This window comes from Silurus aristotelis, assembly GCF_946808225.1.
Source record: "Silurus aristotelis genome assembly, chromosome: 1".
NCBI classification, from domain to species: Eukaryota; Metazoa; Chordata; class Actinopteri; order Siluriformes; family Siluridae; genus Silurus; species Silurus aristotelis.
The window spans coordinates 43,871,025-43,888,125 of NC_139574.1; the positions used below are offsets into that span (position 1 = coordinate 43,871,025).

Here is a 17,101-nt window from a genome sequence, read left to right on the forward strand (position 1 = left end):
ATGGTGGTCTCTCTCTCTCTCTCTCTCTCTCTCTCTCTCTCTCTCTCTCTCTCTTTGTTGGAAAATTGAACACATCACATGCACAAATAAATCAAGCTGATCTAAATAGTTCAGCAGATCCTCATCCACTTACCAGTTCATTCAGTTTCATTCTTTGTCAGCGACATTAACTATTTTACACATGTACAGTTGGAAATTAATGTTTAATATAAAATGTTAGATTTAATTTCAGATGTTAGGAAAAGGATTTCTCCTCTGCAGCAGACACAAGACAGAACTCTGACCCACTTTTGAACAAGTGAACATGATTAAAATTCTGTAAATGCAGCCAAACTTTCCTTATTTTTTTATTTATTCAAGATAACAGTGATGAGAACATCATAAAGTCATGCAGCAACTCGGACCAAAACATGAGGTGACCCGGTTTCAGGAGTCTGACACCAGGGTGAGTAGGACAGGATGAAACACTGAACGGTTGATGGAATGTTTCTACTGGCCAGCCAGTGTTTGCAGGTTGTGTGAAGGTCAACTGGTGAATCCAGTGGCCACACCAAGAGCACAATTGTGCCCAAAATCATTAATATCCCTTCCCTTCAAAAGAGCCAGGATTTAGAACAAACCACACAAGGGCATTGCTTTGTGTTAGTTTTGTTGGCCAAGGCAATGCTGCCCCCAGAGGCAGTTCCTTTAAGCAGCATTTCAGCACTTAACATTGTGTAGACACACTTCTGTGTTGTCTAAATCAGGATCCTGAATGAGCTCATCACTAATTAATTTGGCTGAAGTCCAGACAGCTCCCTATCTTTTTCCAGACACTTGCCTTAAAAGGCCTCTTTCCCAACCAGTCTTAAAGGACATCTGATTGGAACCAGGGACTAAAACAACACACATTTTTATTTATATTCCACATCCTACATTTCACTCTAATATGAAGTTTAACAGCATGCACTGTAAAACAAACCAAGAAATCCAGCAAACTCAAGTGAACTTTAATTTATAGACATGAGTTTCCCCTGATTGTTGGCATGAACTCTGTCTCCTTATGGGCTTTAATTAAAATGAAACAACCATTGCATGTATGTACATGTAGTTATGGACTATAATGTACAGTAGTCCCCCGTGGTTACTTTTCAAAATGATAAACGTGAAATTGCGATAAACGAACGCTAATGTAAAAATGCTATTTTATGTATACAGTACTGTACTGTAACATTTTACTTCATTTTATTTTTAATAATTATATTTTTATTCATAAATTTTATTATTTTACATGAAACTCCATAAAAACAGTTCCCTATAAGTTTTTTGGTCTATCCTGCTCCGCGAGCGAATCAGTAATGTGGCAAACGCAATTCGGCGGTAAAGCGGGAGATTACTGTATAATTAAAGACTTATATATAAGACTATATATTTACAATGGAACCCTTGATAGTTCGTGACTTTTCATTTGGTACCGGACTAAGAGTAACTCACAAGTAGCTTGAAAGTTTAGAGTAACAGAGTTTGTACTAATAAATGACATAAAAATGTTTGAAAAGCTATTTTATTATTGTATTATTCATTTAAAGTAGTAAATTAAACATTTATGACAATTAATTAACAATTTTTGTTAAGTTTACAGTGCATGAACAATTCCCTCAAAATGAACCATCAAAAGGAGCCAAAACATCACTAAATATAAAATTCCAAGTGAGTAATATTTATATAAAAGGTGAAAAAAACATTAATGATACTCAGCATGAATGTGGTAAAAAGCAGGCATATATACAGAGTATCTTGGATACGCAAATACAAGCTTTTTAGCCTCAACTCTTCTATCTTACGTGTTAATTTCCAATATTAAAGAACACAATTAAGATCATTTCTTCAGTTGCATGGATGTTCCTTCATCCAGATGTCGTTCGTCCACACTTGAGGTCTGTGAATACACTGAAGCTGCAGCTCGGGTCATGCAGTGTTTCATACACTGCACATGGCTGCATGGGGTCTGGAGGAGGAGCCTGGAGAGATGCCTCCTGAACTTTTGACCCACAAGCATGTAAATAAACGGGTTGAGGCAGCTGTGTGAATACGCCACGGCTTCAGTGATCTGCAGCAGCAGCTGGATGGTTTTGCTGAGTTCACACCCTGGAGTCAGGATGTGCTTCAATTCCAGTGCCTTGAGGAACGCTGCGATGTTGTACGGTATCCAGCAGAAGAAGAACACCACCATGACCACAATAACAAGACGAACCGACAGTTTCTTGGAATTACGAAGTGTTTGAAGCTTCCTTAATACCATCGAGTAACAAAATCCCACAATGATCAGTGGAATTAGCAGCCCCAAAACATTCATTTTAAAGATAGACCCACTTTTTATATCATGGTGGTTATTTTCTGGATACGCGCTGCAAAGTGTTTCACTTCCATTGCTTATGACTCCAAGATACAGAAGTTCAGGAAAAGAAGACGCAACAGCGAGAATCCAGATGAAGATGCTCGCTAAAATCCCATAAGTCTTCGTACGAATTCTCAAGGAGGACACGGCATGGACGATCGCCAAGTATCTGTCGATGCTCATCAGCATGATAATGAAAATGCCGGCGTAAAACACAATGTGGTACACGCTGAGGACCAGGATGCACATGGTGCTACCAAAAACCCAGTGATCTCTGGCATAATGAGCCAAAAAGGGGAGAGTGGAGATTAGCAGAAGGTCAGAAATGACCATGTTCAGGAGAGACACGTCATTCATGCTTTTTATCCGAGTGCCTCTCAGGATCACCCACAGCACCAGCAGGTTGGCCAACAAACCCACCATGAAGAACACGGAGTAGAGCACCGGGAGAATGTGGGTTGAATGGGAGCCGTAAACACACGGTTCAGAAACATCACCGTAATCAAATTCAGGTGTAGAAATAAATTCAGGGCTGAAAACAAAAAAAGACAGAATTCCTACATGAGAATTAAAGGAGAATTCAGAACTACACACAAAACTAAGCACTGATACTGAAATTATCTACAAATATTTTGGCCTGTAATCAAATTCATGAACTTAAAAATCTTATTCAAGGACAATATTACATGTAAACTTTGGCACTGTTCATGAATTAAGAGTCACGTTGATTTAAAATCTATTTTTCGTGGACCCTGTTAGCAGAGGCAGAATCTTAACAAGAGACACTGCTTTTTGAAAACATTAAATTTTGAATATTTTAAAAATGGCATAATTTTTAAACTGATTTTTAACTATAACATGTTTTACATGAGAATAAAAAATTGAGCAAAACTTAAATCTTAAATGTATTTTGTGTTATTGGTGCTAATTCCAAAAAGTTATATTTATGATGCAAAGAAAAAGTCATATTCCATGTTCTCATTCATATTTCACAAGTCATAACAGATTTTTATTTAAAGATATATATCTCTCTTGAGAAACCTGAGGTATGATCTAATCGTGGTGTGGAAGCGCGGGTGTGACCGAATGCTAGTTTGTAAACAGAAATGTGCACAAATTTAATTTTTATTAAATTCGAAATTCAAAATGTGAGAAAATAATTTTCATCCCAATCCAGCCTCCAGTTTCCTCTTTCTAAAGCTTCCAAACTTTACCCAGACTTCACTGAACCCAACATCAAGCCCTCCTTGACCTGCTGATAGAGCAAGAACAGCTCTTCCAATCCCTTCTCCAAGCTCAGATGGAGGACCGGTAGATTCCACCAAGCCTGGTCCTGCAAGACCATGTCTCAAATAACACTCAGTAATATAGAAGTGCAGGATGAAGCTAAAGCATAAAGCTGCATTAGCATGTTCGAGTGTGCAGATGAAGATACAGAGCAGTCAGAATGGTGATCAGTATGAGGTAGTATACTGTTATATGGTAATTCTTCGTCTTTCAGCTTCTCCCATTAGGGGTCGCCAGATTGTATCATCTTTCTCCTTCTCTTTCGTGATCCACATATCTGATTTGGCACGTTTTCCGCTGGATGTCCTTCCTAACGCAATCCTCCCCATTTATCTGGGCTTGGGACCAGCTCTGAGAGTGACCGGACTTGTGCAACACTAATGACTGGGTTATACTGTTCTATGCAAAACGGAGCATTTTACAGTATCGTACTGTATAAACTATACACTATATATAATGGACACGCGCCGGTTAGTGAATGTTTGCCTGCCGTGTGAAGCGTAAAATATTTTGATAGCTGTTTAATTGTGTCATATCACTATCATCATCATAATATTGTCAAATCGTAAGTCAAACCATCTGTACACTTCCATAGTGATGCGACACGTCATATTCACGTAGCATCAGCAGTGCGGAGAGAACGCGCTAGAGTAACGGTTTAGTGACGAGAAATCGATTCACTTCCTAAATAATAAAAGTATAATAATTATACATCAATAAATTTCATGCCGACGCAAATATGTTAAAAACGATGCATCGAGGTACAAATGGCAACTTTATTCTTTACATGATGTGAACGAAAAGCACAGAATGAACTGGATTTTTTATATTTCTTTTCACTTTTCTTTTTTTTAAATGTTTACTAAAGGAAGATGTTCCTGGACTACAATCCGATCAGCTACTGCACCATCACATCACTAAGCACTCACACCTGTTTCCCATCACCACTGATTACACCTGCAACTCTCCCCCTTTACAGCACTATTGCTCATGTTTTCCTCCAGGATTGTTGTTCAGGTTCACAGTCTGTAGCTTCTTCTTTAGGTTATGGTTTCTTTTAAACTTTCTTTCTGTCGATTATCTGCATTTGCATCTGTATCTTTAATAGTAGAAATGTAACTTTCATATCTGTGCCAGAAATTCCTCAAAATCGCATCTCCATCACGGCTGCTTTAATTGTCTCCACTACTGATTGGATTTGGACTTAACCACACATACGGTATTTACTAAATACCTTCATTACTTCTTCATCTTGCACAATTACATAGCAGTTACATGGAATATGTTCTTACCTGGATGTTGTGTTCAGCATCATCTGCTCTGTACATCAGACAGTAAACAGTAAACCCCTGAGGGGAAAAAAAGAAAGTCGGGTAGATGAATAGTCTCAGCTTAGAGAATGACTCGCTAAAGTGCAAGAGTAGAAAAAAAGAATGTGGGCGTCTTCGCCTTAACCAGACCTCGAAATCGAGAACAACAGCAGTTATGGAAATCAAAAACACCAGGCTTTTCAAAACAGATCACTTTCATGCAAATAATAAGAAGAAATCCTGCAGAATTCTTCAAGTAGCTGGGAGAAATTCCACTTACTGTATTTGCATGTAGTCCTTTGGGGCGTGAAGCCAAAACTGAAACGAGAATGTGGTGTTGAAATGCTTTGTTTCTATCACACTTCTGTTTTCTTGAGATGAGTAACAGGACTGTGTTGAGACATGCCTTGTGTTGACACGACGTTTTAATGCCGTAGTGCTGAGCTTGTCTTTACATTTCCATGTACTGGGTTTTCCAGATTACTCAGAAGAACTTGTTGGACTGAGATGATTACTAATATTCTTTACCATTTCAACACAAAAGCACCGTGGATTTGCGTTAATGTAATTAATACACTTTCTATAGAACTTTTGCCTGCCGGAGATGTTACCAGAGTAATGCAATTATCTCTCATTAGATCTTATTGCTCATAATCCTTCTGAACCTCACCCAAATCAAAAGCTCTTATCAATTCTGCGTGTTCGTTGGGAGGCGATATGTGGCTTCTGGTTTAATTTATCAGAAAATCGGATTCATTTCAGAAAACACTCTTTGACCATGTTTGAGCTGGTGGGGGGAAAAGAAGACATGCTGTAATCTCTCCGTCATTCCAGACAATAAACACCATCCCTTCCATGTCCTATTTATAAATCACAAGAGCTCCTTCAGCTCCTTCATATCGGCTGAGCAGCAAAGGAAGTCACAGAAGAAAAGAACTTATACATTCTTCTATCTGTGTAAAGCCAATCTGAGACAATGTCCATTGTTAAAATTTTTGCTAATAGTTTCACAGTCACTTTAAGAGCGAGAGGAAAGAACGAGGCTTTGACTTGTCACATAAACTACAGTTCAGTGAAAGTGTTTCTTCACACTTCAGAAGAACAGCAATAATACAGCACAGAGGGTTAAGGGCCTTGCTCCAGGGCCCAACTGTTTCTCCTTCTATACTGTATATTTATATATTTATTCTCTTTCATTTATCATGTAAATACTATACTTTTACTCTATCTATCTATCTATCTATCTATCTATCTATCTATCTATCTATCTATCTATCTATCTATCTATCTATCTATCTATCTATCTTATATGGACAAAAGTATCAGGACACCGGACTTTATTGACTATTACAGGATAAATTATTTGCGTCGGAATCGAATCAGAAAAACAGGAATGAAATTGAACAGGAAAACGTTTTTAGATGGAAAGTCATCCTAGAAAGTGAAGCAATGCTCTGATGGCCCACTGCATCACTACATCTGCTACTAAACAGCCACATTCCTCCACACTGACCTCACACACAACTCCATGGAGCTTCCACAACACAACACACACAGAGCGAATGCTGGAAACAGGGTTTTTAAACTAAATTTACATTTACAGCATTTGGCAGACGCCCTTATCCAGAGCGACTTACAACTGAGCAGGGGAGGGTTTTAGGGCTTTTTGCTCAGGAGCCCAGCAGTGGCAGCTTGGTGGTGGTGGGATTTGAACCTGTGATCTTCTGATCCAAAGCCCAATGTCTTAACCACTGAGCTACCACCTCCCTATACTCCCAAATACACACACGGAATCATTCACATGAACACATACAAACATACAAGAGTTAACAAGCAAAGAGCACTTATTACACACACACACACACACACACACACACACACACACACACACACACACACACACACACACACACACACACACACACACACACACACACACACACACACACACACTCATTAACTCACTTTCACACTTTCACTTACTCTCATGGTCTGGTCCAACCACAGGATCCCAGGAATAATTATCTTTCTTTCTCTTTCTCTCTGAGACTCTTTTATATCTACAAAGAGAGAGAGAGAGAGAGAGAGAGAGAGAGAGCGAGCGAGAGAGAGCGAGAGAGAGACATTTGGACTCCTTCAGTGCATCATTTTAGAATATTGACATACATACAGTTTTATTACTAATCCCCTCAGGATCTAGCCCCTCCCAAACACACACACACACACACACACACACACACACACACACACACACACACACACACACACACACACACACACACACACACACACACCCACCAGGTTACCCTTTCACCCCGTTCCCAATAAAAAAAGTCCATTTATTTATTATAGTCCAGCACTCCTAGGAAAGTTCACAGTCCTGTTTATAATGAAACTGAAATGCAGCTGAAGCCTGTTTTTATAATCAGAACCTTCTGCATGCTGAAAACACTTTCAGATTTTTATTTGCAGTTGCATGTTGTGCTGATTTCACACATCTTCCCTTAGAAAGAGTTCCTGAGACCATGTAGTTTTAAATATAAATAAATACCGTACTCGGAGTGTAATAATATACGTGTTCATACTGAACCGTTACAGGACTTTCGGTTCAGTGTGTTCACATGTGTACTGAATGCAATCCTTCTTCAGCACTTTGAGCACAGAGTCACTGCTGAATCCATACCAGAAACATGATTACGTTTTGAGCATGCAGGAAATTGATGCCACTTCCTGTCATCAATCTATCATACGGATTCTTAGCATTTTATGTACAGCTTCAAGAATTTCTTTTAGAAGGAGAAAATCCTGACAGTTTCACATGTTTAGCGAGTGAATGAATAAAGGATGGAAGGAATAAATTCATTTATGAATAAATACATTGAATGGATAAATAACAAAATTATGCACTTAAGAAAAACACAAGATAGTGAAAATATCCTGAACAATTAAGTAGATGTTTTAATTTAATTTTATATTGTTTATTAATGTAAAAAACATCTGTATTACCGAATTGGGGTCTAAAAATATTAGTGTCATTTGTGCCAATATAATCGATTACTCAATTTAATCAATAGGAATTTTATTTACAATTGTTTAAAATGATGTGAGCTGTTAATGTTCACATATGTTAATAATAATAAACATCTTTATAATACAAAAAAATAAAAAAACAACACATCAGTGTACCCATCTTCTGATGGCTACTTCCAGCAGGATAACGCGCCATGTCATAAACCATGTCATCTCAGACTGGTTTCTTAAACATGACAATGAGTTCCCTGTACTCAAATGGCCTCCACAGTCACCAGATCTCAATCCAATAGAGCACCTTTGGGATGTGGTGGAACGAGAGATTCGCATCATGGATGTGCAGCCGACAAATCTGCCGCAACTGCGTGATGCTATCATGTCAAAATGGACCAAAATCTCTAAGGAATGTTTCCAGTACCTTGTTGTATGTATATATATATATATGATAGAAAGAGAGAGAGAGAGAGAGAGAGAGAGAGGAGAGAGAGAGATTGTGTATGTGTGAATCCTTAACTCAAGAAAACTACCTTTGAGTAATCTGATAAACCCACTCAGATCTTCAACAGTGCTTCCATCCATTTTGTATTTACATCATCTGGTAGACTCCGTGCCAGAACGGAGAGGAGTCTTGCAGGATGTAGTCGTTGTTTCCTGAGAGTTGGTTGGATGTGTGGAGCAGGTGTAGAGGATTGTTAGAGCAGTAGTGCAGTAGTTGATGATTGGATGGAGCATGTTGAAGTGCAAGGCATAATAAGTCCTGTCAAAGAGGGACTGCTGGTTTTCAGGTGAGCATCAATGTTTGTAATCTGATGCTGAAGCTACAGGAAGTCAGTGGAGGAAACGTTGCAATGGGGTGGTGTGGGAGAACATAGGAAGCTTGAAAACAAGTCATGTATCTTGACTCTCAGTTAACCAGGGTGACATAGGTAACCTAGAGATGTTCCCTTTCAGGAACTCGAGCTGCGTCGCAACACTTTGGGAACGAGAGTCCAATACCACCACACTGACCAGTCCCTGACTAGTGTGAATGAGCCCAGCTAGGTTGAAGGACAGAGGTGCCAGGAGTGGCACAGAGGCCAAGGTTGTAAAGCCTGACAGGTCAGCGGGGTGGACCAGCCTGCAGCGTCGCAGAAGTCTTGGAGGGACACTTCAGAGGACAAAGCCTTAGAGGCTTGACATGTGCTGTGACCCCGAATGGTGCGGGGAGACCAGAGGACTCGTAGAAGGATGCAATAGCGTCGATAATCCATCTGCTGAGGGTCTGCTTATGAGCAGGAAGGCCGTAGCAGATAAACAATTGTTCGGACTTCCTCCAAGGACTTGTCCTGTGGACATAGTACTCCAGAGCTTGGACCGGGCATAGCTGATTCAGTTTCTCCTGGTCTGGGGTCTGGAATAGAGGAGGATTGAATGCCTGGAGCCTAACAGGTCTTGGGATGACCGAGGCTTCCTTGCTCTAGGGTGCAGAAAGGCACAGGCCATGTCTGTAAGATCGCCATGGTGTGCAGACATCCAGCGGCCTGACCTACTGAGGCATAAGCCTTCCCCACCAGCGCTGACGTAATACACAGAGGCTTGGTGGGTAATGTCGGGGTCTTAAAGGGGTGGGCCTAGAAGGGCAAAAAATGGCACACCCTGACGTGGAGACTGTGATGAAGGGAGTGCTTGTTGAGCTTACTGGACTGGAGGGGCTTTATGCTCATCGGCTGGCCAAGCTATATCCAGCTTCTCTAGGGCATGTGTCACTACCTCCAGGAGCTTTTTGCTTCCAGGTTCCCAAGGAAGTAAACCCCATGCATGCCCTCGTGGCAGGGGGAAGAAATCGCCTTCCACTTCTGTGAATGGGAACTGGATCAGGCAGGTAAGGCAGGAGAAAGGGTCAAACCTGTCTCCAAAATCTCTGCGAGGTTGATTTGCGTACCCCAGGAACTGGAACACTGCTCTGCCTCTGCGAGAGCAGGACCAGAACCGTGAGGAGTGGAGCCACCCTCCTCAAAGTGCACTCAATGGGAGTGGACCGATCGCATAGACAAAACATGCGGCGCAATGAGTGCATGAGTGCAATTACACAAAACCACCAGCAGCTCAGAGATTCATATCTTTATACTGCATTAATGTGTCTTATACTGAACTTATTATGGAGGTTGTCCAGATCCTGAAACGCTTCATCAAATTTCTTTAAAAAGAACATAATATAGAAAGAAGATAAATGAATGTCTGGAAACTGTAAATAAATCAACACAATGGTCTGATTTATATTAAAAAGTCACTTTAATACAACATTCAGTGTAAAACAAAGTCTGAATAATTGCAAATTTTACAAGAAAATAGAAATAAAGAAATTATGCATATATGAAAAATATGAATATATACGTATTTTTGAGTAAATCTATAAAATTTAAGGTACAAAAATCAAGGCTACGACCAAACAGCAGGAAAATATACTATCTGGACAAAAGAGAAAGATGTTCAAGACTGTTAGTAAAGTCAGCTATTGATGTAGGTGAAAATGTGAGGAAGTCTGGGGTGCAGTCAGCGTTCATATTCATCCCAAAGGTCTTCATTGGGGTTTGGAGCTCTATAGCAGATCCTTCACTCCAGCCCATGGAAAGCAGATCTTCATGGGAGCTGGTTTGGAGGAAAATCTAATACCATCACATCCAAAGACGTCCATTAAAATTGTGTGCTTAAAGTTTGGGGAAGAACTGCATATGGCTGGAAAAGTCTGGTGTCCCAATATTTTGTCCATATGGTGTAAATTACACATGCAAATACAAGCTTGTTTTTCTTACTTTTATCTTATGTAGGTGTTTCTATATGCTGGTTTCCATCGGTCTGTCTTTCATCCACACTCGTGGTCTGTGAATACACTGAAGCTGCAGCTCGGGTCATGCAGTGTTTCATGCACTGCACATGGCTGCATGGTGTCTGGAGTAGAAGTCTGGTGAGATGCTTCCTGAACTTTTGACCCACGAGCACGTAGAGGAACGGGTTGAGGCAGCTGTGTGAATACGCCACGGCTTCAGTGATCTGCAGCAGCAGCTGGATGGTTTTGCTGAGTTCACACCCTAGAGTCAAGATGTGCTTCAATTCCAGGGCCTTGAGGAACGCTGCGATGTTGTACGGTATCCAGCAGCAGAAGAACACCACCATGACCACAACGACAAGACGAATAGCCAGTTTTGTAGAACTACGAAGGCTCTGAAGCCTCTGGAGCACCATGAAGTAACAAAATCCTAAAATGATCAGTGGAATTAGCAGCCCCAAAACATTCATTTTAAAGATAGACCCACTTTTTATATCATGGTGATTATCTTCTGGATACGCGCTGCAAAGTGTTTCACTTCCATTGTTTATGACTCCAAGATACAGAAGTTCAGGAAATGAAGACGCAACAGCGAGAATCCAGATGAAGATGCTCGCTAAAATCCCATAAGTCTTTGTACGAATTCTCAAGGAGGACACGGCATGGACGATCGCCAAGTATCTGTCGATGCTCATCAGCACAATAAAGAAAATGCCGGCGTAAAACACAATGTGGTACACGCTGAGGACCAGGGTGCACATGAAGCTACCAAAAACCCAGTGATCTCTGGCATAATGAGCCAAAAAGGGGAGAGTGGAGATTAGCAGAAGGTCAGAAATGATCAGGTTCAGGAGAGACACGTCAGTCAAGGATTTAATCTGGGAACCTCTCAGGATCACCCACAGCACCAGCAGGTTTCCCAGCAAACCCACCATGAAGAACACGGAGTAGAGCACCGGGAGAATGTGGCTTGAATGGGTGCCGTAAACACACGGTTCAGGAGGTAAATCACCGTAATCAAATTCAGTGGTAGAAATAAATTCAGGGCTGAAAACAGAAAAGACAGAATTACTACATGAGAAAGTTTCAGTGTGGAACATATCGAGTTCTGATCTAAAAACAGTAAATAAAGTTGAGGAATTATAGTGGGATAATATTAGAATATTAGATTATTAGGCATATGACCCAGCCATTACGGAGGCAGCGTAAAACATGTGCCAAATCGAATATGCGTATCACAAATAAGAGTTTCATACCGGATCGGTGGAGTCCCGGGTTACCAACGACCGTCACAGATATCGTTAGCTGAAAGGGTACCGGTGGAAATTAGGCTACTGTTGGCCGAAGGAGGAGAAGAAGAGGAGGAAGACGTCTACAGAGACAGCAGGGAAAGGATCGGGTTGGTACGTTAAATATTGGTACTATGACGGGTAAAGGGAGAGAGAGAGCTGAAATGATGGAGAGGAGAAAGGTAGAGATGTTGTGTGTTCAGGAGATCAAGTGGAAAGTGAGTAAGACCAGGAACATTGGAGGTGTTTAAACTGTTCTATCATTGTGTGGATGGGAAGAGTACCAGTCATAGTACCAACATTTAAAGTACCATCCTGAACCTCCACTCTCCTCCACTTCTCCTTTCCCTGCTGTCTCTGTAGACGTCTTCCTCCTCTCCTTCTCCTCCTTCTGCCAACAGTAACACAATTTCCACCGGTACCCTGTTGACTAACGATACCTGTGGCGGTCGTTGTTAACCCGGGCCTCGACCGATCTGGAATGACATTCTTATTCGTGATCAGCATGTTCGACTTGGCACGTGTTTTATGCTGGATGTCCTTCATAACGCAACCCTCCCCATTTATCCAGGCTTGGAACCGGCACTAAGAGTGCACTGGCTTGTGCAACGATAATGGCTGGGTTAGACTCCATATAGTTAAAAATTACGTTTAAATCATTTGTAATGCAAAACTGAGCGTTTTAGTGCAATTTTATAACCATTATCTTGCAAGTTGTTGGTTTGAGAACGCAGTAGAAGGTATACACAGTGCTGCATAACAGTGTTATAAACTCTATTGCCATCTTTACAACAGTTTCTGCATTGCTGGGGTGTAGATCACCTTATAAATAAATCATCGTGATTCATACTATAGACCTCCATACACGATAATATACTTTATGACCTGCATCATGACATTACACAAATGATACAACTAGAAATTCAGATCATATGGTAAAAGCCATTATGGTGGAAATATTCACAAAGATGCTTTTAATGTGTGTAAAAACTATTTAGTAAAATATTCTCACCTGAATGTTGTGTTACTGCTGCTGTACAACATCACTGCCATTCAGAATCAGACACTAAACACTTCTTCCTGAGGTGAACAATACAGAGAAAGGAGGAAGAGAATGGATAAATCTTGCAGATGAAGATCTGATTATTCCACAATTAAAGCATTTTATTCCAGTCTCACACCAGTTTGATTTTAAAGGGTAAATGACTGTATATGCATCAGAATCGCTTCAGAATTGTCACCAGGAAAACTGTACAAAAGTGAGTGTAATTATCCTTAAACAAAGAAACTCACACAGAAACTCCAGGGAAAGCTTCCACAACACAACACACACAGAGCGAACGCTGGAAACAGGGTTTTTACACTAAATCCAAACACCAAATCAACTCAAATCAGTTCTGAATTACATCTAACATGTACAACATGGACAAAGACATACAAGAATTAATAACACAAAAGAGCAGTTTACAAACACAAAAACAGCTGGTCATCACTCACGGTCCGGTCCACCTACAGGCTCCAAACAAGAACTTTATTCTTTCACTTTCTCTCTAAGATGATCTCAGTACTACAGAGAGAGAGAGAGAGAGAGAGAGAGCGAGAGCGAGAGAGAGAGAGACACATTTGACTTTTACAATCCTTTATTTAACATAGTACTTAACATAAGTCACGTTATGTTCTGGATGATTTCAGGTATCAGGATATAAAAGTCAAATAAATAGATAAATAAATAAATAAATAACATTAAATAGACATCAATAAAACAGGACATTGACAGTTAAAAGACGGGGGTTGGTATAATTGTAATATGATCATCATTAAAACTCAGAACATTTCTCCACTGGGGGTCCACCCTCACACTCAGTTTATTCTTATTTAAAACTTTAACACAGGCCCTGTAGAACAGCTTCTCCAACACTGTCCCAAAGTTCATCTCCCCTTCATGACAGGCCTGTCCCTGCGATGTTCTCTAGCTCCGGGAGTGTGACGATCTTTGAGGAGATCAGAGCTCTGGACAGTGTGGGGGTGGTTGCACCGGAGATGTCCATCCGACTCCTGTTGACCAGGGGCTCCTCCAGCAGCCAGTGTAGTGTTCCACAGCCTTTTTTTTATAATTCAACTTTTTTTATTGTTCAACAGTCCAAACTTCAAAGAACATCAACACGGCCGTCAATAAGCATCTTTGCTATTACACATTCAGCCACTAGTCACTATCAGTGGAATACAATCATAATAAAAGCACATGGAAATTAAACAGTTGTTAACCAGTCCTACTTCTTCAAACCATTTTTATATGTTGCCAGAAATGATCCCATGTCTTCTTCATTACTCCCTCACTATGCAGTCTCCTCAACATGCTCTCGTACGAAGGCATTTCAATCATCCCATCAATCCAATACAACTGATCTAAATTGGAGTAAACACGTTTTTTGCTATGTTGGGTACCACTGATTTACTGTTTACTGTCATACGCATTCTTGTATATAGACTTTTTTCACATATATCTTTATATATTTGATATTTTATATAGTTTATACTTTTCATTTATCTGCCTTCTTTTTACTTGGTTTGTGGCAACTGAAGACACAGTGTCTAATCTGCAGATATTTCCATATTTTTTCACCAAATCAGAGTATGACATAAAAATTCCATTTTCATACAGATCACCAAATACAGTTAACCCTTTAAGATGCCATTGTTCCCAAAACACACTGGCTTTACCTATGCATATTTCAGGATTCCTTCATAATGGCGCATATGACTGTCTATAATGTGATGTCTTGCACAGTTTATGAATTTTGCTCCAAACATGTCCAGTTTGGCCATTTCAAAAGAAAGATTATACAATCTCACATCAGGTAATCCAAGGCCTCCCATGTCCCTTGGGGAAGTCAATTTACTTATTTTATCGGAGCCACTATGTCAACATACTTCCTCTAATATTCTGCTGGAAACCCGTCCACCCCCTGGCGATTTACCAGATTTCATAGAGGTTATTGCAGCTTTGACCTCCTCGTCTGTAATAAGAAGGTCTAGAGATTCAGTTTGCAATGTATCTTATTTAGGTAACTCTATATTAGTTATTATTAAATTTCACTTTTTTTTCATCTAGACCACCTGAAGATGTATATAAATGTTTATAAAACTTATGAAAGACTTCATTTATTTATTTCTTCAACGATACCATAGTATCTCCTTTCTTTATTGCCGGAATAACGTTAGCAGCATTTTGTTGTTTTAATTGTCTGGACAGGAGTTGCCTGCTTTTTCACCGCCTTCGTAAAACCTGGTCTGCAGCCTAAATAGTGCATATTCAGCTTTTTTATTATATATATATATATATATATATATATATATATATATATATATATATATATATATATATATATATATATATATATATAGTCCACAGTCTCATTGTCCGTTCTACAGCTTAGGCTTCTGAACTTAGTTGGACTACCCAAGCTCTACTGTTTGGTTTATCTGTGTATACAAGTTTTGTATGTTTGTTGCTCTATCGGAGTCACAGCTTTCACCAGGGTTAGTTTAAGCTGAGTTTTGTTGCGGTTTGCCGTTTTTCTGCCTTGCCCATTTGTTCTTCATTAAAAAGGACCTTTTATATATATATATATATATATATAAAATCGTGTAATTTAAATATATACTTACAAATATCCTGATATAAATCATTAGAGTAGTGTCTAGCTCCTTCTCCAACGTGCAAATGGTTAAGAACTTGGAAACAACAAAGTCTCTTCCTTCCCTTTTCTTTCTAGCTGCCTGCGCAATCAGTTTCCCTCTAATGTACGCCTTTGAGGCCTCCCATACGAATGCCCACCTATCAGTGCTTCCCACATTCAATTAAAAAAAGGAGGTCAGATCATCAGCCAACAATTTGCTAAACTCCTCATCTTAATAATGCAGCATTCAATCACCATCTTCCCTGTCTTCCCGCTTCTGTATTTAGAGCTATATCCAATTCCACAGCTGCATGGTCTGACAATACTATTGCTATAGTTTTACAATTTACCACCTGATCAGTGATAGAATTTGAAAGCAAGAAAAAATCTATCCCAGAGTGAGATTTATGGCAATGAGAATAGAAAGTATATTCTCTTTCTGTTGGATTGACCAGGCGCCATATACCAATCTATCCAATATTCTCTGTTAGCATATGAAGGGCAGCCCTATCCCTTGGCATAGAAGATCCCTGATATTTACTCTTATCCAAAACCCCATCCATACTTTGACATCCGTTAATATTCCATGTTATATACCTGATGCGGCTACATTTGTACGATATAAATTAGTCGCACATTATCGTGCGTGTAACCAGATATGTTGGATGACTGCCCCCTGTTGGGGAATGGCATACTAAACCGTGATGTGCAAATTTAACAAACGACAATTGAACATTTTAAACACCAAAACTCCCTTTAGCAAAGTGCTAATGCTCATCAGAAAGTAACAATGATCAAACCCCCTACCCAAATCTTAACAACAGACAAAATGAAAAGAAGAGACAACAGAAAAAGAACGGCCATACCAAACAACGAGGACCGTCTTAGTCCAAACACCTTGAGATTGCGGTCCGTGAGGTGCCGAATCAGCTATCCAGCCCTGCCTTGGCTGTCAAAACTGTTCCGAGACAGCACAGCTATCCGGGCCACCTGCCTACCCACTGCACCTGACCCATATGCTCCACTTTGGTGATCTTGTGAAGAATATTTGGTCCCATCGTTCCCAGAGCTTCATCACACAACACAGAAATACATCACGCAACGTAGAGCTTTATCACACAACCCAGAGCTATATCACACAACATAGAACTACATCACACAACACAGAGCTACATCACACAACATAGAGATTCATTACACAACACCTCGGAGATGCTGTTTCTGATCCGGACTGACTGAGGTCTCCCAATCAGGAAGTCCAGGATCCAGTGACAGAGGGAGGTGTTTAGTCCCAGTAGGCTCAACTTCTCAATCAGGTGTTG

General features: G+C 40.1%; 2 protein-coding genes across 11 annotated transcripts; both read right to left on the bottom strand.

Moving 5' to 3' along the window:
- Positions 1-1,527: 1,527 nt before the first annotated feature.
- On the bottom strand, positions 1,528-7,112 carry LOC310726460 (C-C chemokine receptor type 4-like). Of its 5 annotated transcripts, XM_083542047.1 has the most exons (4): positions 6,958-7,081; positions 5,255-5,292; positions 4,957-5,013; positions 1,528-2,909 (listed from the first exon to the last, which is right to left on the bottom strand). In XM_083542047.1, exons 3-4 carry the CDS (start codon positions 4,977-4,979, stop codon positions 1,859-1,861), a joined length of 1,074 nt encoding a protein of 357 aa, XP_083398173.1. In that variant the 5' UTR covers positions 4,980-5,013; positions 5,255-5,292; positions 6,958-7,081; the 3' UTR covers positions 1,528-1,858. The 5 variants fall into 5 exon arrangements, with proteins under 5 accessions (XP_083398173.1, XP_083398175.1, XP_083398172.1 ...); XM_083542049.1 differs by lacking the exon at positions 5,255-5,292 and having other exon boundaries at positions 6,958-7,112; XM_083542046.1 differs by lacking the exon at positions 6,958-7,081 and having other exon boundaries at positions 5,255-5,531.
- A 3,123-nt stretch (positions 7,113-10,235) lies between these two features.
- LOC310726396 (C-C chemokine receptor type 4-like) lies at positions 10,236-16,074 on the bottom strand. Of its 6 annotated transcripts, none has more exons than XM_083541904.1 (4): positions 15,769-16,073; positions 13,572-13,666; positions 13,112-13,179; positions 10,236-11,857 (listed from the first exon to the last, which is right to left on the bottom strand). In XM_083541904.1, the coding sequence occupies exons 3-4, from the start codon at positions 13,150-13,152 to the stop codon at positions 10,804-10,806; spliced, it is 1,095 nt and encodes a 364-aa protein (XP_083398030.1). In that variant the 5' UTR covers positions 13,153-13,179; positions 13,572-13,666; positions 15,769-16,073; the 3' UTR covers positions 10,236-10,803. The 6 variants fall into 6 exon arrangements, with proteins under 6 accessions (XP_083398030.1, XP_083398034.1, XP_083398032.1 ...); XM_083541908.1 differs by having other exon boundaries at positions 10,687-11,857; positions 13,597-13,666; positions 15,769-16,074; XM_083541906.1 differs by having other exon boundaries at positions 10,687-11,857; positions 13,593-13,666; positions 15,769-16,074.
- Between the last annotated feature and the right edge of the window lie 1,027 nt (positions 16,075-17,101).